General features: G+C 29.4%; 3 protein-coding genes across 3 annotated transcripts; 1 reads left to right on the top strand and 2 right to left on the bottom strand.

The window, feature by feature from the left end:
* The first annotated feature begins 7672 nt into the window (after nucleotides 1-7672).
* On the top strand, nucleotides 7673-14446 carry LOC112800303 (aconitate hydratase 1). Its single transcript, XM_025842514.3, has 21 exons — nucleotides 7673-7813; nucleotides 8020-8159; nucleotides 8267-8377; nucleotides 8720-8880; nucleotides 8986-9078; nucleotides 9196-9381; nucleotides 9550-9711; nucleotides 9905-10049; nucleotides 10170-10312; nucleotides 10377-10433; nucleotides 10525-10604; nucleotides 11072-11147; nucleotides 11306-11491; nucleotides 11963-12030; nucleotides 12138-12256; nucleotides 12345-12466; nucleotides 12562-12660; nucleotides 12751-13230; nucleotides 13580-13678; nucleotides 13757-13996; nucleotides 14079-14446. The coding sequence occupies exons 2-21, from the start codon at nucleotides 8156-8158 to the stop codon at nucleotides 14151-14153; spliced, it is 2706 nt and encodes a 901-aa protein (XP_025698299.1). The 5' UTR covers nucleotides 7673-7813; nucleotides 8020-8155; the 3' UTR covers nucleotides 14154-14446.
* A 1331-nt stretch (nucleotides 14447-15777) lies between these two features.
* On the bottom strand, nucleotides 15778-19265 carry LOC112800304 (probable prolyl 4-hydroxylase 3). Its single transcript, XM_025842515.3, has 8 exons — nucleotides 18726-19265; nucleotides 18522-18609; nucleotides 17878-17975; nucleotides 17653-17750; nucleotides 17249-17378; nucleotides 16958-17145; nucleotides 16767-16856; nucleotides 15778-16216 (listed from the first exon to the last, which is right to left on the bottom strand). The coding sequence occupies exons 1-7, from the start codon at nucleotides 18920-18922 to the stop codon at nucleotides 16783-16785; spliced, it is 873 nt and encodes a 290-aa protein (XP_025698300.1). The 5' UTR covers nucleotides 18923-19265; the 3' UTR covers nucleotides 15778-16216; nucleotides 16767-16782.
* A 1010-nt stretch (nucleotides 19266-20275) lies between these two features.
* Nucleotides 20276-22092, bottom strand: LOC112800305 (uncharacterized). Its single transcript, XM_025842516.2, has 4 exons — nucleotides 21770-22092; nucleotides 21388-21664; nucleotides 20922-21064; nucleotides 20276-20683 (listed from the first exon to the last, which is right to left on the bottom strand). Exons 2-4 carry the CDS (start codon nucleotides 21622-21624, stop codon nucleotides 20536-20538), a joined length of 528 nt encoding a protein of 175 aa, XP_025698301.1. The 5' UTR covers nucleotides 21625-21664; nucleotides 21770-22092; the 3' UTR covers nucleotides 20276-20535.
* Between the last annotated feature and the right edge of the window lie 1467 nt (nucleotides 22093-23559).

The following is a 23559-nucleotide window of genomic DNA, read 5'->3' as shown; positions in this document are numbered from 1 at the left end:
TAATATTTAATTAGCTTTATATTTAATTTTTAGTCATTAATAATTTAATTTGAATGAGTAAGGGTAATTTTGACATATTACATAATATGACCAAGAAATTTAAACTCAACCAAACAAAAATTTATTCATTCCTAGGATTATTACATAATATTCCAAGACATTAAATTTTATAAACAAACATAGGTATCTTCTATTCCAAGTAATCTTATTCCTAGGTATTATATCCCTAGGAATAACATTCCTAGTAATAAAATTTAATCTTTGAACCACACACACCCTAAAGGTGACGTGTCGATCTCTCATGCCTCCATTTTCCCTCCAAAACGAATAAAAAAATTTTTCTATTCTAAATTATTATTTTATTGTAATTATATTATAATTAATACTAAATGAATAATATATAATTATACTAATTTAGCAACATATCTTCATTATAATTATATTAAATCAATATTTAATGCACTATTAAATTACTTATCAATTATCAATTAAAAATACTTTTAATAATTTTAATGATAATAATAATATCAATAATAGTAATAATAATAATAATAATAATAAAAATAAATCTTTGTTACCCGATTCACGTATATCAAATAATTTTTTTAAATTATTTTATAAAAAATATCTTTAATATAATTATATGGTAATTAATATTTAATGAACAATATATAATTATACTAATTTAGAAACATATCTTCATTATAATGGTATCAAATCAAAATTTAATGCATTATTAAAAAATTACCTTAATAATAGGTAATTTACATATTTATTTTTGTTTTACTAAAGTCTATATATAGTGTTTTCCTGTGATACATGAATCTAAATTTGAGAGTCAATTCATAATTTTATATTTAGTGTTTTTTTACCACTTCATATAATAAGAATATATTCTTCGTTTTTTATTGAAATTGATCCTTTTAAGGTACAATTTATACTTTTTTATAATATTTTTCATATACTCATTCTATTATATTATTTTTTTGGTAATTTTTTATTTGTTGTTACTCTAAGTTATTCTTATCGTCTAATGTTCCAATTCGATTGTCTTTTGCCACAATCATTTACAATGCATCACATCCATGAAATACCTCATTGAGTTGTCTTCACTGATTCGGGTTCCAACTACATGGATATAAACGTTAAAGAAGAGGCAATAGTCTCTACTTTACCGAAGGATGGTTGGATCTATTCACCTATTATAACTAACCCAATGGAATGTGGTTAAAGTTAGATTTCTTAGGAGGAGCTCGATTTTTGATTGAGAAATTGCATCCACGAAATTTTATAGGGCAAGTTCAAGTTCCATCCCCTCCATGCTTTTTACGTCTGCTCGAAAATCTTCGAAGTGGAGCACATAATGAAATTGAATTCCCTCAGTTTCAGTTCAGTTTTGCTAAATTCGTGACAAATTCAGATATGCAATTTCAACTATTGGTAATATATTTAAATTTTCTTAGTTTAAGCTGTTCATTATTAGAATAATTTTTTAACATATTTTGATTTTTTTCAGAAATTACCAGCTTTCTTTTGCATGCATGCAATGCCATTGAGGGGAATAAGAGTTAGTTTGGTTTCTCGATGTGACAATTCTATACCTTGCTGCATTGCATGGATAGCGGATGATGAAGCTTATCTAATAAGAGGATGGTCTGATTTTGCACGAATTCTAAATATTGAAACTTACGATGTTATTTAAGTTGGTTGTCGTTACAAGAATGATTCTATAATATACGTGACTAAGGACTAGAATATGTTCAATATTGTTTAGGTAATTTGGTTTTACTATTAGTATTTGATTAAATTATAATTATAGAATTTTAAATTATTACCTCAATTTATATATTACGATTATTTTTTGTGGATTTGGTATTTTTAAATAATTTAATAAAATGAAGTAGTGTCAGATATTATTAAGTTTATTTTTATCCTTTATTTCTTTATTTGTATTTTCATTATATTTGACAAAAAAATAACCTACACATATATTAAATCATTGACCTAAAGACAATTTATTTGCCAATAAAAACAGATTTTATTTATAATTGGAATAAAATTTATTTGCCAATAATCGGTGAAAAAATTTGAAATTACACCCGTGTCGTATAATTATAATTGATTAATTGGTATAAAATGAAATTATACCCGTGCCATGAGTAATAATCTAAATAATTATATTTTAACAAAATATAATTTGAAATAATTATAAACAATTATCTTAACAAAAATAATTATTTAATAATTAATTTAAAAATTAATGCAAAAAATAATTATTAATAATAGTATTATTAACTGGGTAAATAATATTAATTTGACAAAAATTACCAATTAATTGAATTAACTGACATAACAAATTGCATACTAATTTTACAAAAATTGCATGGCACGGGTAATTGAAATATAAATAATATATGAAAATTTATCGAGTAAATTAATGATTTTGTACCTTAATAATTTGACAATTATTACTTAATTAACTAATTAATTAAATTAGTAATAACAATTTTCAATTTCAAATTTTATATATTAAGTAGTTATTAAAAACTGGGTAATAACGATTTATACGGGAAAATCATTGATAAATTCAATTAACCATATAAAAGATAATATACTAACAGTTTTAGTATATTATTTATGGCAAGTAAAATTATTTCCTCATATTTTCTATTAAAATTGAAATTAATAATAGTTTAAAAAAATGTTTATTAATAAAATTACTAATAGTCACATTTTATACACAGGATATATGTTTTCTATATATTATTTAAAAAATATAATAAAACACGAATAATGAATTAGTATGTTATTTTTTCGAATAGCTAATTAATGCAAAATCGAATACCCTTTTTTATTTCATTGAGGTCATATTCTGTTTGGTGAAAGTTTCAATCACCTTAATTAAATCCTGTGTTTGTGCCTTAATTTATTAAGGTAGTAATATATTACATATTATATTTAAGTAGTTATTTCCCATAGCGGAGATGTAAAAAATCATATTAAGGTTTATTGCCAAATAATTAGTGGATGAATAATAGTAAATTATATTATTTTGGGAAAGTATTTTCATTATAATTATATCAAATTAATATTTAATTATGATAAAATATGTTAATTATAATTATATCATAGAATTATAATAATTACGATATTTATGTTATATATTTTAATCATTAATGTACGTAAATAATTAGAAATCAAAATATAACTTATAATTACCTGTGCCATGCAAGATTAAATAAGATATATAATAACATAGATAATTTGTTACTTATACTGATTAAATACAATAAATACATATTAATTTAGTTAAAAAAAATCACTGTCTGATATGTTTTCCTATTTATTTTTTAATTTATTAAATCCAATAAATTATAATAAATTAATTATATCAACTAATTAATTTAATCAATTATTTTTTAATTTATTTTTTGAATTCAATAAATCAAATAAAATTAATTATACTAATTATTTGTATTGACTAATTGATTTGATTAATTTTTAAAAATATTTTTATTTAATTTATTTTATTTATTTAAATATAATTAATTAATTATTTAATTTTATTAGGATAAATATCAAATTCTATTTCTAATATAAAAATACAAAATTTTATTCATTCCATTTTTATTTAACCGCTATAAAAGACCATATATACTAGAAGAAAATATCATTCATTTACCAATTACTCTTTCATTGGGTAGCTTTTACAACAATTCTTTTTCTTCCTATGAGGCGCCGTCACAAGAAGGCAACTATCATGAACACAAATCAGCACACACTCTTCAACTTCCGTGCTCATCATTTAGAGAAATATATGATATGTTATCCATTAAGCATTTATAGACCATGGTGTTATCATGTTTGCATAAATAAATAAAAAATTCATAATTAAGCTTAAGTCATTTATCTATTTGTGTGGTATTTTGTAGTGTGAAATTACTTTTAATTTGTGTTGTGCAATTATATTATTATGGTTTACTTTAAACTTTTATTTTAGAATTGTGTTATGATTTTATCTCATCTTTTTTTCTTAGATATTAAGTTGATGTATTTTTATTTATTATTATTGAAACAGATGTGATATAAAATTTGTAAAAAGAAAAAAAACTTACATTCAATTTATTTTATTGTAGTCTTCTATTCTTCTATTTTTTATATTCTTTTATTCATTTTATTTTCTTTTTAAATATCATATAATTTATTATAATTTATACCAATTAATTAATTAGAATTTGTTATATCAGTTAGTTTAATTCATTAATTTATAATATACATGATAAAATAGATCATTTGTTACTTATACGTTTATTTTTCTAAAATCTAAATCTGAATAATTATATTTTCAGTTTTTTTTATGAACAAAATATTATTAATAATGAATAATAATTAACCATTCATACTTTTAATTAAAGTGTTTGGATGATTTTTATATTTATTAATATTAATTATTGATTTTTTCATAAATAAATTATATTATAATTTTATGTTAGTTCATAATTGATTAATGATTAATGTTTATAAAGCTATGTTACTCTAAATTTTATATTTTATAAATATTTTATTTAAATATAATTTTTTTAACATAAAAATATATTATTTTTAATAATATCATAATTTTATATTTTTTAATTATTCTAAATGAATATTTTATCAAATACTAATTAAAGCTATTCTTCCATTTGCTTTTACTAATATATTTTCTAACTATTATATAAAATTAAAATCGTATTAATGAATTTAATATTAAAGTTAATTTGGCTTTTTATTATTTAGAGTGTTTTTTCAATCAATAATTTTATAATTTTTACTTTTTTTTAGTTCCATTTTGAATTTTAATTTAGTACTCAAAGGTAGTGAAATTCTATTGATATTGAAATAAAGTTACAAAAGGGTCCATATGATAGAATAAGTAAAATAATGTGATACCCACATGGCAACATTCAAATGAAACAACTTAGGATTTAAAATGTTTATCTTTCTCTTTCTCGCCGTCTATTATATTATCTATCCTATCATATAAAAATCGAATTTTTATCTTTAATGATAGAATCAACGTAGCATGCTTCTGTATTATTTTGTTTAACTCATTAAAATCAATTCATTATGATGAATTAATTATATCAACTAATTGATTTGAATAGATATTTAAGTATCACATAATTTAAAATTATGTATATTAATTATTTGATTTAATTTTTATGATATATAAATTTAAGGAATAAATTAAAATAAGATAATTTATTACTTATTTAAATTGAATACAACAAATATAAATTAATTTAGTTAAAAGTTTACTATTTTCTAATCTTCTATACATAAAAATGATAAAACAAAATTATAAAAATAATCTTTTTATCACTTTTGCTATTTTAATTTTATTTTCTTTGTTTTTTTTATGTATAATTTTATTTTATATTAACTTTGTTTATTTAATAATAAAATATACTCATATTAATTCTATCATATAATAATATATTTTTCTCCTATATTAATCAAAGAATTTCAATAGTTATCAACTACATCTAATAGAATGATTGAGAAGCGAGAACTACGAGAAGTTAAACCCAGGTTCAAAATGCTGAAACAAAGAAAAGAAAATAGTGGATATATGATTAGAGAAAAATGTATAATAATGACAAAATATACTAAAACTGGATTTTTTTCCAACTAATAAAAGTGGCCGTTAATTCCTCATGAATTTATTTTTTCTCTAAAATAAAATCACTATTTTTTTCTAAATTTATTTTAAAAAATATATTTATTATAATTATATTACAATTTACATTTAATAAATAATGCATGATTATACTAATTTAGAGAAATATTTTTATTATAATTATATAAAATCAATATTTAATACATTATCAACTAATAAAATTGAGGTGTCAATTTCTCATGAATTCATTTTCCCTCCAAAATGAAAGTACTATTCTCTCTTCTAAATTTATTTTAGAAAAAATATCTTTATTATAATTATATTACAATATTACAATTAGTATTTAATGAATAATGCATAATTATAATAATTTAGAAAAATAAAATAAAGTCCAGTAATTTATCTTCCGACTGCACACGTGTATATAATAAATTTTAAGAATGAGTCATGTATAGTAAATACGATCGATGATTGTAAAACTGTATACTAACATTGATATAATATTATTTTAGGTATATGTTTTGCAAGTATCAAAGAAAAGTGTCGAGTTCTTTTTTAGTAGATTTAAATTATTCATTGTTTATTAGAGAATTTTATGCATTAGAATTCTCTAATAATTTATTATTTATTTTGAGCTAATTTTGATATGTTCTTATTTGACAGTAAAATAACATATAAAAATTTGTTGGTGGGTCTAAGTATTATTAAGTTATTTATGGTCACATTGAGTATATGTGGTTGATTTATTGAAGAAAGTAGATTACTAAAACTAATTAATAACTATTTAGAGTTAATATATTTAACACTAGCTTAAGAAAAAACAAATAATACATAACATGTTATATTTTTATTAATCAAATTATTATAATTTAAATTAATCTTAATAAAATAATTTAAAATTATAATTTTAATCTTATCACGTGCATGGTACGGGTTAATACACTTGGAAATTACTGCACGATGAATGTGGTATATAGAGAAGTTTTTGAGAGGCCTATAATAAAAAGGTAATAACAAAATGTCTTACTAAATCTATTTATTTATTAAAATTTATTACTATCACTTAAAAAAATTTAGAAATTCTAGGAACTAATAGATGAATTCTTATTGTACATTAATAGTTTGAGAATATTAAAATTATCATAAAAATTCGTATAATTTTATTCTCTTGACAAACAATTTTATAATTACGTTAATCATATAATTTTATATACAAACATTGATACAGTGTTGTTTCATATATATATTTTGCAGGTATTAAAGGATAGCATTGAATTGTTATTCAGTAGGTTTAAATTATTTATTGTTTATTACAAAACTTTCTGCATTAGGATTCCCTATTAATTTGTTCTTCATTTTGAGCTGATTTTGATATTTTTTAACTTCACAGTATACCAACATATAAAAATTTGTTGGTAGATTTAAGTATTACTAAATTATTTATGGTCATATCGAGTATATATGCCTGATTTATTGAAAAAAAGTAGATTAAATAACTATTTTATAATTAATACAATTAACACTATATTAAGAAAAAAAAACAACGCATACAATATGATTTTTTTATTAATTAAATTATTATAATTAAAATGAAATTTAACATAACAACTTAAAATTATAATTTTAATCTTATCACGTGCATGGCACGGGTGATTAAACTTGTTTATAAATTATAACATACTTTTTTTTTAATTTTTAATTTCAGTAGAATTATTTATAATAATATTTATTAATAAATATGTTCTTTTTCAAATATGGAATAAATTAAGTCAAGAACTAATTTATCTGTTTTTTTTAAATATATAAAATTCAAAATTTAAAAAATTAATAAAAATAAAAATGAAAGTAATAGAATCTAATATTTTAATAATAGTGAAGTCCTACAGAACGTAATTTCCTTATATAAAACTTCCATTTTTGTATAGTCGACAAATTCACAAACTTATTAGGTAGAAAAAACCCAAACAATAAAAATCTTTGTTTAAAACTACGAGATATTTTTCATTTTGATTTGATTTGACGTGGTGAATATGGAATATGGAACATGGAGGAGGAAGAGAGTAAGAATATTACGTGCGAGGGAAGGAGGATCAAGCTTGAATATACGCTCATAACATATGACACATCAACGGATCTCGAATTCTCAAGCACACTGTGACGACAACTAATCCAATACTTAAATTAACAGAACAGAATCTTTATACTTTTTAATTATTTTAATTAAATAATAAATTATGAAAATAGTTAAACTTGTCGTATTAAAATAATCAAATCAATAGTAAACAAATAATTTAAATATAATATATTTAATTTATACATACTAATTTAAATTTTTTATTTTCTTTTTATTTTTATATTAGGACAATACCAGAATAGCACGCTCCACTTTGTTTCACTTCTCTTTATCAATTCATATCTGTCTTCGCTTCTCGCTTCACCTACTCCCTCTCCTTCTCGTTTGATCGATCCATAATCTCATAGCTACATTCAGAGACTATGGGTAACACAATACATACTCCTTCACTTTCACTTCTTATCATTCATGCTTTTCATGTATTTCTTCTCTTTTCTTTTTGACAAATTTGATTGGTTGGTTCGTTGTTGCAGCGGCGACTGCAAACCCCTTCCAGAGCATTCTGAAGACGCTTCAGAAGCCTGGTGGTGCTGGTGACTTCGGAAGCTACTTTAGCTTGCCAGCTCTTAATGATCCAAGAATTGGTTAGTTTTTTGTTTTTCCAATTTTCGCTGATATTTTTTTTCCTTGATTGGAAATAACGCAGTATGTTGAAAACTTAGCAGTTGTTATTGTTATTTTTAGGGATTACGGTCTCAGTAGATGTTATTACTAACTAATATTGAAAAAAGAAATCTGGATTCAATGATTCATCTTCTATGAGATCCGTTGTTGTTTTATTGTTGTTAATTGGATTGGATCTGGAGGGAAGAAATCTGAGTGTGAGACGTAATGTAGTGATATCATTTGACGATTGATTACTTGAAATCTGATTTCGAGTGATTACAGAATTTGATGGTGACTGTTTTTTTGTGTTTGCCTCGCAGATAAACTTCCTTACTCTATCAGGATACTTTTGGAATCTGCGATTCGTAACTGTGATGAGTTTCAAGTTAAGAAGCATGACGTTGAAAAAATTATTGATTGGGAGAATTCTGCTCCCAAACAGGTGGAAATTCCATTCAAGCCGGCTAGAGTGCTGCTGCAGGTAAGTACCGTGAAGCCATGAAGATATAATGGATGTTGTTTTTATTAGTATTTGAATTGAGCAAACTTTTTGTGGTATTCAATGAGCTTTTCATGTCAATATCAGGATTTTACTGGTGTGCCTGCTGTTGTTGATCTTGCTTGCATGCGAGACGCAATGAACAAGCTTGGTGGCGATTCTAATAGAATTAATCCCTTGGTAAGCAGTATGCTTGAGCACATTAATTGGTTGAGACTAATATTGATTTTTTTTTTAAATTATTATTATGTGTCTAGGTACTTCAACTCTAACGATTTCATAATTGTTTCCCTTCAGGTACCAGTAGATCTTGTCATTGATCACTCAGTTCAGGTTGATGTTGCGAGATCAGAAAATGCTGTTCAGGCAAATATGGAACTTGAATTTCAGAGGAACAAGGAAAGATTTGGTTTCCTCAAGTGGGGTTCAACTGCATTCAATAACATGCTTGTTGTTCCTCCCGGATCAGGAATAGTTCACCAGGTCAGTGCCTCATTCAAATCCCCACTGTTATAGATGTATATTTGACCTAATTCTGTAACATTTACTCTCTGAAGGTTTTTATCTGTGGCAAGGAAAACTCACATGATTCTTAATGCAGTTTATAATAGTTTGTCTCCTAAATTAAATTTTACAACTCAATTTGTGTAGGTCAATTTAGAATACCTCGGTAGAGTGGTGTTCAACACGAATGGTGTGCTTTATCCAGACAGTGTTGTGGGAACTGATTCACACACAACTATGATTGATGGCTTGGGTGTTGCTGGGTGGGGAGTTGGTGGAATTGAAGCAGAAGCTGCTATGCTCGGCCAGGTAAAAGAACATGTAGATTTGTCATTTGTTATGGAAATCCATGAAATTCTTTTAAATAGTAGCGCGATGGAGTTAATTTATTGAGTATATTCAATTAGTTTTTCTGTGGATTATTTGCAGCAAGCATGTTAATTGATTATTTGGGTGTTAAGATGTTATTAGATTATTTATTTATCTCTCAATGTCTTTGCAGCCCATGAGCATGGTCCTACCAGGTGTTGTTGGATTTAAATTATTAGGAAAACTACGAAGTGGCGTGACGGCTACTGATTTGGTGTTGACTGTTACTCAAATGCTAAGGAAACACGGGGTTGTTGGCAAGTTTGTGGAGTTTTACGGCAAGTCTTAACTTATGCAAATGATGCTATGATTTTTTTCTTGGTCCTTCATAGCACGACCTGCCTGCCTGATTAATCTTCCCTTAAATAATTGTTTTTTTTTTTACCTTTCTTATGCAGGGGAAGGCATGAGTGAGCTACCTTTGGCAGATCGTGCCACCATAGCAAACATGTCTCCTGAATATGGTGCAACCATGGGCTTCTTTCCTGTTGATCATGTCACTTTGCAATATCTGAAGTTGACAGGAAGAAGTGATGAAACTGTAAGTTAACACTTACATCATGCTACTTTTGTTGTCTACATTTGCTTACATATCTCCCTTGCAGGTTTCCATGATAGAATCCTATTTACGAGCCAATAAGATGTTTGTGGACTACAATGAGGTACTATGCTTCCTGCATGTGTTTTTTGGAATAGTTATGTCTCAGTGGTTCGGAAGGGCCTCGTTTGACTTGTGATTTTTATTTCATGCAGCCTCAAGTGGAGAGAGTGTACTCATCATATTTGGAGCTCAAACTTGAGGATGTAGAACCTTGTGTCTCAGGTCCAAAGAGGTAATGTGGAATCATGTTTTCCAGTTAAATGTAAGGGTAAAATGCTCCTGCCGTTATTGTATGCATTTTATACACATGCCTCCACTCTATTTTGAAAACCTACATAACACTTCTGTCTTTCTCAAACACACATGCTTCCAAAATTCTATCATGATTTGCTGAAAGTGTCATTCATTCCCTTGTTCAACTATATATTGAGAAAAAGCGAAGAAACATTCAATTTGTGCAGCTGAATCAATGTTTAAAATTGACCAGAATTCCATAAGATACTTCAACAAATGTGTAACGTCTGATCACAGTTTGGAGTTAATTTTGGTTATTTTGAGGGTATAAAAAGACATACGTGTGGAAAGGCTTTTATAGTAAGTGTAAATTAATAGGGAGCTGACATAATTCAGACTAAAATAAAATCATGTTTTCATTTTCTAGTTTTTACATAGTTTAATCATTGCTTTAAATCTTTTCAGGCCTCATGATCGTGTCCCTTTGAAAGAAATGAAGGTAGATTGGCATGCCTGCCTCAACAATAAAGTTGGGTTTAAGGTATGCTGCTTGAACCATGGATATAATTTTGTCAACAGCTATATACAGATCAGTAGTTTGTATGATTATATACTCATCCTAGTTATCTGCTTTTGATATTTTTTTTTTGCCTTTATTTATTTTTATGGTCTTTTGATCTGTATATTGCACTGTTACAGGGTTTTGCCATACCAACAGAATCTCAAAATAAGGTTGCAGAGTTCACATTCAATGGGACAAAAGCACATCTTAGGCATGGGGATGTTGTTATAGCTGCTATCACCAGCTGTACAAATACCTCAAACCCTTATGTAATGCTTGGAGCTGCACTGGTTGCAAAGAAAGCATGTGACTTGGGATTGGAGGTTTGTCAATGTCTCTGCTTTTTTGTTACCTGTGTCATGAAGTTTTAAGATTTAACTTGATAATCATATGCATGTACTGTAGTTGGGCTACATGATCAGGATTATATGTTTATTGTATGATTGCTTTTATATCTTTTTTTAATATTGTTGAATGCACCCAAATTGCACTCCCTATCCCCCCAAACAAATGACTAAAGCAGTAAAAGCACATGGTGGTTGTCCTGGAATTGCAGGCTTGGTGCATCATTTGTTCTTGTTTCTTTCCTCTTTCTGAATAAAGTTGAAATTAACTAAGCAACTGTCTTAGGCTTGTTTTTGTTTTTAAGGGTGATTATTGATTTTTTCCCCCTTCTAAGAATACATTGCATATTTGCAGTTTCTTCCTTTTTTTTATCCATCATTTTTTTTTCTGGATAATTTGTTGGGTACTAATTGATTGCCATTGTTTCATAATCTGATTTTGACTATTAGGTGAAGCCATGGATTAAAACAAGTCTTGCTCCAGGTTCCGGTGTTGTAACTAAATATATAGAGAGGAGGTATGTTTAGAATATGCGAAGTATATTAACTGTGACATACTGTGACACACCGGCAATAACATCAAGCTTACTGTGGCTGAAACACTTCTATTACATTTCACCTTCAGTGGCTTGCAGAAGTATTTGAACCAGCTAGGTTTTCATATAGTTGGGTATGGATGCACCACATGCATTGGTAATTCAGGGGATATTAATGAAGCTGTGGCTTCTGCAATTACTGAAAATGGTACACATTTTTTTTGTAAGCAGATATTCTCTTTGTATTCGTCAAGGAATCTTAGGTGACCTAAACATTGATTTTCTGAACATTCCAGATATTGTAGCTGCAGCTGTCTTGTCTGGAAATAGGAACTTTGAGGGCCGAGTTCATCCATTAACAAGGGCTAATTATCTTGCTTCGCCTCCTCTTGTTGTTGCCTATGCACTTGCTGGCACAGTATGTCTCTTGCGAATTGAGTTCAGGCCTGCTTTTAATGCCAAATTAGGTCTTTCCTTCTATGTTGGACTTTCTAAACTGGACACATTCTGCAGGTTGACATTGACTTTGAAACTGAACCTATTGGAATAACCAAGGATGGAGAGAGGATATTCTTCAAGGATATTTGGCCATCCAGTGAAGAAATTGCAAGTGTAAGTAGCCTATTGTGTTAGCTATCACTTTTGGATATCAGTACAAATTCATTGTATAAAGGTGATGGTTCTTATTTGTCCAATTTTCAGGTTGTACAATCAAGTGTGCTGCCAGATATGTTTAGGGAAACATATAATGCGATCACCAAGGGCAATCCCATGTGGAATAATCTCTCTGTTCCCACTGGCACTCTTTATTCCTGGGACCCTTCATCAACATATATTCATGAGCCACCTTACTTTAAGAACATGACCATGTCTCCACCCGGTGGACACGGAGTGAAGAATGCTTACTGTTTGCTCAATTTTGGGGATAGTATTACGACTGACCACATCTCTCCAGCTGGTAGCATACATAAAGATAGTCCTGCTGCCAAATACCTTATGGAGCGTGGGGTTGACAGACGAGATTTCAACTCCTATGGAAGTCGCCGTGGTAACGATGAGGTGATGGCACGAGGAACTTTTGCTAATATTCGCATCGTCAACAAACTCTTGAATGGAGAAGTTGGACCAAAAACAATCCATATTCCTTCTGGGGAGAAGTTATCTGTCTTTGATGCTGCAATGGTAATTTTTCTTCTAAGTAGGTGCACGAGGCAATGTTTCTTTACATCATAATGATGCTATGTCATATACCTTCTCATTCCTGTGATAGATAGATTTGATTTTGACTGGAAAACATTCTTGACAATCTGCCTGAATCTATCAAATTATATGGGCACGACATCTATATTGAAAGACCAAAAAAGGGGAGAAATAGAGAAAGTAAATTCAGTTTGGCTTTAGACTGGAAATGTCAAAAGAAAGCACACAAAAAATTTCCAGTGTATTTTTCATTCATGATTACTGTAGTTAACCCAAGCCTTTTTTGGTTGACTTCTTTGTAACCTTGTTGGATCATCATATCTATTTTCAGAAATACAAGAGCGAGGGGCATGATATGATTATTTTAGCTGGTGCTGAGTATGGAAGTGGAAGTTCCCGTGATTGGGCTGCAAAGGGGCCGATGCTACTGGTACTTCCTAGATTCCATTCTACTATAAAAAAAAATGTGTTTTTTATTGGTAAATTTAATGACATATTCATTTGTCAGGGTGTGAAAGCTGTCATATCAAAAAGCTTTGAAAGGATTCACCGAAGTAATTTGGTGGGAATGGGTATTATCCCTCTATGTTTCAAGTCCGGGGAGGATGCCGATAGTCTTGGATTGACTGGTCGTGAGCGGTACACCATTGATCTTCCGAACATAAGTGAAATCCGACCTGGTCAAGATGTCACAGTGGTGACAGATGATGGGAAGAAGTTTGCAACTACTCTAAGATTCGATACAGAGGTAATATTTGGTCTTCCATTTTTTGTTGCAACTCTTTGATCATTCTGTTTTCTTGGTTGATGTTTTAGCCACTTCATTGCAGGTTGAACTTGCTTACTTCAGCCATGGAGGCATCTTGCAATATGTGATCAGAAACTTGATCAATGCTAAACATTAAGGGTGTTAAAAGAAACAATGTTGGCTGGTGGCATTGGTAGGACACAGTCGCACCACTGATTTTTAACTTTGTCTAAATAAAGGTTCCTCCAAGGTGGTAAAAAATCCTTGCTATCAAATGTTGTATCAATAAACCAAGGAACGATGAAGGGTTGTTGTATTGGCTGTCACTTTTCATTTCTCATATTTATTTGAGAATGGAGAAGTCTTTATTCCTTATTTTAGAGTTTGAGTGTTGTGGCGAACATTTACTTTCAAGAGAAATAGAGAATCATCAGTTGAAGGGTTGATAAACCTTTTTTCTTTTTTGGGTTCTGGGGTTAATAAACCTTGTGTGCCTCGAAAAATATGCAGTGCTAGAGACTGAAGTCTAACAATCCACAATTCCACATATCCTATAGTTCATAAAATAGTTATCAGATTCAGAGATGGTTTCTGACAAAAAAAAAAAAGATTCAGAGATGGTTTATTAGTTAACAATTTTAAAACTTTATAATCACCAAATGATAGAACAATTGATCGACTGTACAATTTAACGAAATTTTTATTGTATTCATGTTATACCTTATTTAATATCTGGAAATATATTTACTAGGTTCTGTTACTGCTCTGAGTGCTCTCACAAAATTAAAAAAAAAGGGGGGGGGGGGGGGGGGGGGAAAGGATGAGAGTTTTCATTTATCACTACTTACAAGGAAATATTTGGACAACAAAAATTACAGTAATTAGTTTTCTTAGTCACGTCATCGTCAATGTCCTTTTTTCATAAAAAATTAATAAATACACTGAAAACGTTTATTAGAAAGGTTCATAAGTAATATTCAATATACGTAAAAAATTAATACCTTCAAAAAATTTCTCTTTTGGCAGTTGAGCTTAAAAAAATGGTTTATTGTCTCGTATAATTAAAGCTACTATGAAACTGCATTTTAGTCAACGCCCTTCAGGTAAGAGTGTATGACTGCCAAATATGTTTCGTTATCATTTAACCTTGGCTTATTGCCTTATTCATATTCAAATAACCGGAAAGAATTCTATATATTTATATAGTGATTAATCTGAATATCAATATTTGCTTTGTTTGGCCTTATTCATATCCAGGTGGAGGAGATTAATGGAACATGTATCAGATATTAAGTGATTGATACTTGCCTATTGAAAGGGAAAAGACAACCATGTAGTTATGATTTCTGGGCATAATAAAACTTAAATCTTATAAATCGTATAAACCAACCTAACTTGTTTTTCTTTTTCTTTTTCTTCTTTTTTTGGAAAAGAAAAACAAGACTAATTATTTTAGAAATAGATAAGTATAGTGTGTTATTCACTTTTATGGGTAAGCTGAGTTATTTTTTTTAATATAAAAATAAAAAATTTGACAGTCAGATTTTATTACAGAATTTTACAGATACATAAATCTGACCCTTAAATTTCTGATCTTCGAAAAATAAAAAACAAAATCATAAATATAAATTTGACTCTCAAATTTTTTTTACCGAATTTCTTCTAACTCTTCTCCACAATTGTGTGATAGACCTCTCATTTTCATAAATACACTCTTCTCTAATATTAAAAACAAAAAGCGGAAAAACAAAAGGTAGGAAACTACCAGTATCATGACAGCATTTTCAAAAGGTAAACTCAACACTGCTCTTTAGTCTTTTAGACTGAAAAGGTGCAATGATGTAGAAAAGGCATCTCGTAAAGGGCTAATTAACAACACAAGTAAATAACAACGATAACTACACAAGGTTAAGTGAACTCTGAGGAAAGAGCAGGTACACTGGTCTCATCTATTGGTTTGATACATTTCTCTCCAAAAACCCCTAATGCAAATTGTAACATGTATATACTCTTTTTTATATTTTATTATTATATTTTTACTAATATAAATGAAAAATGTAGGGGGAAAAAATTAGTTAGCTGAGGATACAACGGAACATCCAAAATCACAGAAACATCGGCATCTATAAGCATTTCCTTCAAGGCCGCAAGTATTATCGTGCAGAGTTTTAGCTCAGCCTTTAAAGTAGTACAATATGGGAATGATGGACTCTTAGAAACCTGAACAATAAATCAATCAACGTGAGTGGTCGAGCAACAACTAGCATCATATGAAACTTGGAAAGCAATAGCTAAGAATCATGCTATGCAAGACAAAACACTAGGCCATGAATACAACTTTACATTGCAAACAAGGAAATGCAGTCACAAGTACCGGTTTTCCAATTTTGAAAGAGTTTAATTTTCACGGATGTCCGTATAAAATTCTTAGTATTTATACTTGCATCCAATCAAGTGTTACCACATAGATAAAAGTGATTTTGTTTTAGATAGTAGATATTGCTTGTCTATATGATAACACCTAATTGGATGTTGGTGTAAATTAATAGACTAATATTGTGCAAAATAGCTCTACATACTAAATGTTTTGACACTCTTTCTAAGTCATATCAATCCAACAACTGAACCCTATTTAAGTAATAACCAAACAAAGATCATAAAACTGAGTTGTTTGATGAGTTCAATCTAAGTCAATAGTGACAAAAGAATTTATGTATAGCCTCAATTGTAATATACTATTTTTTAACAGTACAATAAGAGAAGATAAAACCTGTAGTAATGTATGTTCAAGCTTTGTATTCGCTGACACGCATCCATTTGGTACTTGACCACTTATTACCCTTAATCACCGGACAACCGCCTGGAAAATTATCAAGTGAAAATTTCCGTTAATATATCTCCTTTTGTGAAAGCTTGTTGACACATCAAGCAGCACACATAATAATAAAACCACCAACTAACCATGCAGACTTGATGGATCTAAGGTTGCATCCGGCCTCATGCTCCAGAAAAGTAAAGCATCCCCCCTCTTTGGTTTAATTGAAAGTCCTTTTTTACCACAATCCGAAAGCTCATTCCACCACGGCAGAGAGCTGAAGTTCCCCTTGGCAGCCGGGAACACTGTCTCACCCCCTTCTTCAACATCTGTACTGTAATATCATAATATAGATGGAATATGGCATGAACAGATATCCTCATGTTGAAGATAAATAGAAGCTAACAACTAAGAAGAGACCACTTGATGACACTTACAGGTACATCAGTACTGTTGCAATGCGTTGACCTCCATTCTTAGTGTTAAATTCATCCTGAAAGTAGTCATAGTGAGGTTCATACTTCTGTCCAACTTCGTAATGTAGAACTTGAAGCCCTTCACCGTGCTCTGCATTGCAAGACATTGTATAAGTAATGCTTTGTGAAGCATATAACAAAAAATATGCTACTACCTAAGATCAAAGACCACAAAACCAGATTGCAAAGTCAACTAAAATTATTCCATCTTGTTTGCTTGATGGGAAATTAGTTTCCAATATCAACGGGAAAACTTCATGTAAGGATTTAATGTGTGAAATAGCAGAGCAATTGGCAAAAAAGGTAGCATGTCATTTCCAACAAACAAGAATATATCATAAGAAAGACAAAAACAGAGTACTTACCTACAGGTATGAAAGTGAAGTCAGCAATTTTTTTCTCAATATTCCTCACAATCTTATCACGTCCTCTGGCCAGAAAAGTTCCGGAGCTTGTACGGACTCTAAATGTAAAAGAAATACGAAAAGGTAAGGTCTATCATCACGGAAGAGGAGCAAGGGTAGTCTCGGGAGACAACTTTCAATATCAAAGGACAGTGAACAGAGAAAGATAGGGGAGAAAACTCTAACCTGCTGTCTTTACTTTTTCCAGTTTCGCTATCAACAACTGTCGATTTTTGCATGTGTGGCTTTGCAATACTGATTAGATAATCACATTCCTCTTTGGTCTGCTCAGATTAATAAGCTAAATTTCAGTATTTGGAAAGTGAAAACAATACAATCCATCAAATTAATGCTCCCAAAAAACATGAACATCAACCAGGATTTAAACACAATGTCATTGCATCATGTAAAGCTCACAAGCAAACCGTAACATACTAATCTGAATGCCGCTATCAATCATCATCATGCAGCCAAAGAAAACAGAAACACAATTTTGGGTGATTATCCTAATCTTCGAATTGAAAATGTAACAAAAGAAAGGAGGATTCATCAACATGAGCTACCAGTAACTAGAGATCAAATCATAATACCACAAAATTTCAACAATTGCTTGACCTCGCATAAATGCAGGAGAATATTAAAAGTTAAAGGCAAACTCATTTCTGATTCACAAATCCTGATTCCTAGTACAACATCAAGCTCAGGAACCACCCAAATTTTATTTTATTTTAAAAAGAAAAAAGTTCCACACACGATTTCCATGATCTCATGCACAATTGAACTTGAAAACAGAAAGCAATTATAATTAAGAGAAGAAGTTTTCAACTGACCAGGAAATTATGATAAACAAAAGCTCGAGGCTCCCAGGAAACGACTTCAACCCACTGTTCTCCGTTATCATCTTCAGAACCACCGCTTCTGCTCAAAAGAACCGAAAAAAATGACAAAGAGGGAGAAAAATCAAAATTTGAAAACAAATTAAGATAGAAACGAAAGAGAATCGAAATAGGAGAGGGGCAATTACGGAAATTTACCTGTCTCGAGTGTTGTGAGCGATGGAGGTGAGATCGTTAGGCTTTGGAAAACGCGAACGCGAGGGAGAAGGAATGGAGAGGATTCCGAGAGCGAGAAGGATGAGAACGACGAAGGTGAAGGCCACAAGCAGCGAGAGCATCAGCGTCGACGACGATGACTTCCGAGGCTGCAAGCGAGAGTACTTGCCCTTCGCCATTGTTGAAAACGGGGTTCAAGATTTGGATCTGATGATACTGTGAATAACAACAACAAGATCTGAAGAATTTTGAACGAATCTCTCAGACAAGAAGAAGAAGAGTGATGACTTGGTTGTTGTTGTAGTGGCAGCAACGGTGGCTGGCGTTTTTTTTTTTTTATCTATTTATTTCTTATTTTTCTATTTTTCTTCTTCTACGCTTCAAAAATTCAGCCGAGTCCTACTTCTTCTACCTAAGGTTGTTTGTTGTGAAGGGAATTTTTGGATTTTGGAAAAATTGCATGTCACTTTGATTTTTGGTGCATTATTAAATTGGAGTTGAGCTGTCTAAATATTAAATATCATTGATCTCTTTTGGGATAAAGTGATAAAATAAATAATTTTTCCTAATGAAAAAGCAATGAGATGACTTGATTGGTTAGGATTTTTTACAGAAAAAATAAAAAAAGGAAAATTACTTTCTTTCCAACTTAGTTTAATTTTACAAAAATATTATCCACACACTAAAAATTAATTATTGTATATTTATATAATTTAATTTATTTTTAATATATATTTTATATTTTAATATATATTTTATATTATTAATTAATTTTATTAATTGATTTTAGTGTATATCTAATATTATTATTAATTTTATAATTAAGAAAACTTATAGGTATTTATGTTAAATTACAAGTTATTCTAGTATTTTTAGTTAATTCTACTACGTTCTTAGCAATTTAGAATGTGTTTTTGAGTTCTGATAGAATAGAAACGAAAGGCTTTGAAAAAATCAAAGAGAATAGAAAAAAAAATGATTTTATTTTTTTAGCATATTTTTATTCTTAAATTTAAAGTTTTTAAGATGAACAATATGGATTTTTACAGTAACGTTAGGTGAAAAGAAAATTCATCAAATTTCTAATAAAAAAATTAAATATATTATGAAAACATTAAAAAAATAAAATTCTTTGTTCGTAAATTAAAAAAAAATTACAAAGATAATTTAAAACTATTAATATATTTTTTTAAGATTTTTACTAACAAGTGTCTTATTTTTTTAAGAGTTATAACTTGCACCTATAGTAGTTAAGAATTTCCTCCAGCGATATATAAATGAAAGATTTGGATTCTCTAAAGTTTGAATTTCATTTTAAAGAGTAAAGTGTGATCTCTTACCATTAATTTTATAAGTAAAGCCAATAATAAATATAAAAGAAAAATTATTCAAAGATAGAAAATTACACTTTACTTTTTAAAGTGAAATTCAAACTTTAGAGGATCCAAATTTATAAATAAACACATATAAGCGCCCTGCGCCCTGGTGTTAATAATTTCATCATTCAATAATTTCTAATAAATACGATTAAATAAGTAACAAGACCTTCGTCATTCAATAATCACTGGTGAATAACCAGGAAGCGGAACAATACAATGACTTTACATGTACATAGTTTCCAGATTCTTTCCTTTTTTTTTCTTTTCTCCTAATCTCAAACCACTAGACAGTAGAAATGAATCGAAAGATGAACACGTTGACATTTTAATAACAAAACAAACGAAACATTACCATTACATCAATAATGATGATATTAATCAGATTGAAATACATCTTAAGACACCTATATGGCTTAAAATGCGCCAATAGCTGTAGGGTACAAAGCCTTGGGACTGTAAGATATATAATTGGGAACATAAGTTGATGAAATTCGTTTCTTGGAAGGATCCATGGAATCTATGGCTGGTTGGTTCAAATAAGCATACTTGCTTTTTGTCCACCTGCAAATTTCAAAACAACTACAAAATAAATAACAATAAATGTACTAATTCGGTCTAATGTACAAATAACTGCAAAGCAAATTAATAAAATATTTTTTCAACAAGTTATAACTCAAATGATATAATTTCTTTATTCTTATTTAAAGGTCTCGGATTCGAATCTCATTCCTAACTTAAAAAATAAAATAAAATAAAATATCTTATAAAATAATTCTATAGTAAGAGGGAATTTACTAACCAATCCTTTATTCCAACACGCACTTCCTTGTCTTGTTTTCTGCAATCATTTGGCACTGCTACCCCTTTGACCATTTTTTTCTTGGTGTCACCTTCATCACTCTCATCCCTCAAGGACAATTCAAAGTTCAGATAATCTTCCTCCTGTTCTCCATTGTCCAAAGAATTCAACATAAAACGGCAAACAAAAACTTCAGGGTCAGACAGAGGAACAGAACCAAGTAACAATCACAATTCATAATATATTATAGGAACCGTCTTTTTTCTCTTTTTCTTTTTGTTCAACTGGTTTTTATTGTACTAATAAGCTCTTGTACCAATTTAGTTGAATTTGGTTATCAAAATAACTCGGTCATATAACATTATCAATTCTGTTTGCAACATTAAGATTATTTTCTATCACTCTTTTCCTTAGTTGTCTTATACAACAAGAAAGGAAAAAAGCATGTGGATGATCATGATCTTACCGAGAGATTTCGAGCTCGAAGTCTTGCTGCTGCCTTGATGGCAGCAAGGAGATGATCCTCCTCCTCGATCCGCTTCTGCCTCCAAAACCTCGCGATTTCCCGGTTCGTCACGCTCTCCTCTACTCTAGGTCTTGTGAATCCCCGGAACTTTGGAAGCGGAGGAGGAGGAGGCGGCCTTGGAACCACTCTCTTTGTCCTTGATCCAACTACATCACTTTCTTCCTTCCCTTGCTTCATTATAAACAAACTTTGCTATATATATTCACCTTATTGTTTCCTATAAAAAAAAATAATAAAGGTGATCATAGAATGAATCATCAACATCAAAATTCTCCTATTTAAAACCATGATCTTATGATCTTAGCTAACAATCTAAACCTACCTTTCACACACTATACGGAGTGGTGGTAGAGATTACACTAGCATGTGGAATAGGAATATCTTAGTCAAGTGGAATATGCAATAATAACAATAATGTTGTGTATATAGCAATCCCTCTTGTTGCGTGTGGACACCGAAGATTCAATTAAAAAATAAATTGGAATGGTTGTTGCGGCTTTCATTTCTCAAAGAAGTGACTTCTAAAGGAGGTTACCTCGTCCCTATCAGGAATCTTCAATGGATTATTGTGGTACTTAGATCAGCATAAGCAACTAGTCACTATTAAATTAAAGTAAGGATTTTGTTAAAAAGCATTTATTTGATAAGGTTTTCAATTTGAGAAGCTTTGATGATTTTTATATAAAAAAAAATTATACAGTAAATATTTTTATTTATTTTTTTCAACAGAATTTTTCATATTTGACCTCTTATCAAAAGTGTCTAGGGAATTTGTTAACTAAACTCTTGAAAATAAAATTTTATTCGAAATTATGGCCCAACCTCTGGTTATTGTAATCAGTGGATAATGCTACTAATAATACAAGACCAACTATTCAATGAGAATGGGAATTAGATCAATGAAAGCGAGTTAAATCGTAAGGTGAATTCCACACTTAAATACTCTTCTTGAGAATGGGTGACATTTACCATTCAGTTTACAAGTCTTAATGCTTTAAGTTTCTTTCCCTAATCGTTTTTTCATCTAAAGAAAAAGTAAAAAACTAAAGTATATCGAATCACTATTTTTACCTGATTTCATCTCGAACCACTATTTTATAATCTACGAGGAAAAGACCGAAATCAACTTTCTTGTCAAATATTTTACCTGATTAAGTTTTCTTTGGGAATGAGCTAATTTACTTTAGTTTTTTTTACTGGACTTTAGGTTAAAGTCCTAATGTATAACCTAGAGTTAATATTCAATTTCACCTTCAAAATTTGAAGTCAAATTTAGATTGACTCTTAAAATTACATTGACTTTTTTTGTGACTAAATTATGATTAACTTAATTTGGCTCCCAAAATTTACAATAGAAACTCACGTTAACTCTTGAGCTACTTTCCATAAATTGTGTTGATTTTGCATGTTAAATTTATTAAGATTTGAACTCCTCGCCTAAATTTCATGTGACCAAGACCTATTAAATTTCCTAAAAGCTTAATTAACTCTCCAATATCCTTACAAAAGATGACAATAGCAAACTCAATTTGAAAATTTTGCGGTCCTCACAAAGAAATCCAAGTCGCAACAAATTAATGTACCGAATCAATATGTCATTAACGGAGATTGGCTTAAAGATTAAGGTGAGTTACGATTTTAAATTTCGAAATCTAATTTGAGTCTATTAAAAATTTCAAGATCAAATTAAATCCCACTTCAAATTTCAATGATATTAACTCATATAAACTATGAACCACTAGACAACCAGTACCGGCCCTTCTATAAAGCAAAAGGCCAACTGTTGGCAAATGGCAAATACGATCAATTTAATAGAGGAGAATACTGCAAAATCAACGTTTTTAGTTAACCACCTAATATTTCTCTTTATAAATAAGATGGGGATGGAATTATATTCTAAGAAGCATAGTTATAATATTACATCGTAGGTTGATCACTATCTAAGTTTCTTATTGAGGTTTGACCAGCATCCAAAAACAATTAAGATAATTGAATCCAATCCCTCCGCAGTATCAAAATCTTCAAGATTAGAATTGCACAAGTTTCTTTAGATAACGTTAACATCATCTGTTATTATCATAATTCGGTTCAAAGAATCTCAGCTCCAGATAT

This window comes from Arachis hypogaea, chromosome 5 (genome assembly GCF_003086295.3).
Source record: "Arachis hypogaea cultivar Tifrunner chromosome 5, arahy.Tifrunner.gnm2.J5K5, whole genome shotgun sequence".
Lineage (NCBI taxonomy): Eukaryota > Viridiplantae > Streptophyta > Magnoliopsida > Fabales > Fabaceae > Arachis > Arachis hypogaea.
This window is presented reverse-complemented; position numbering and strand designations above follow the sequence as displayed.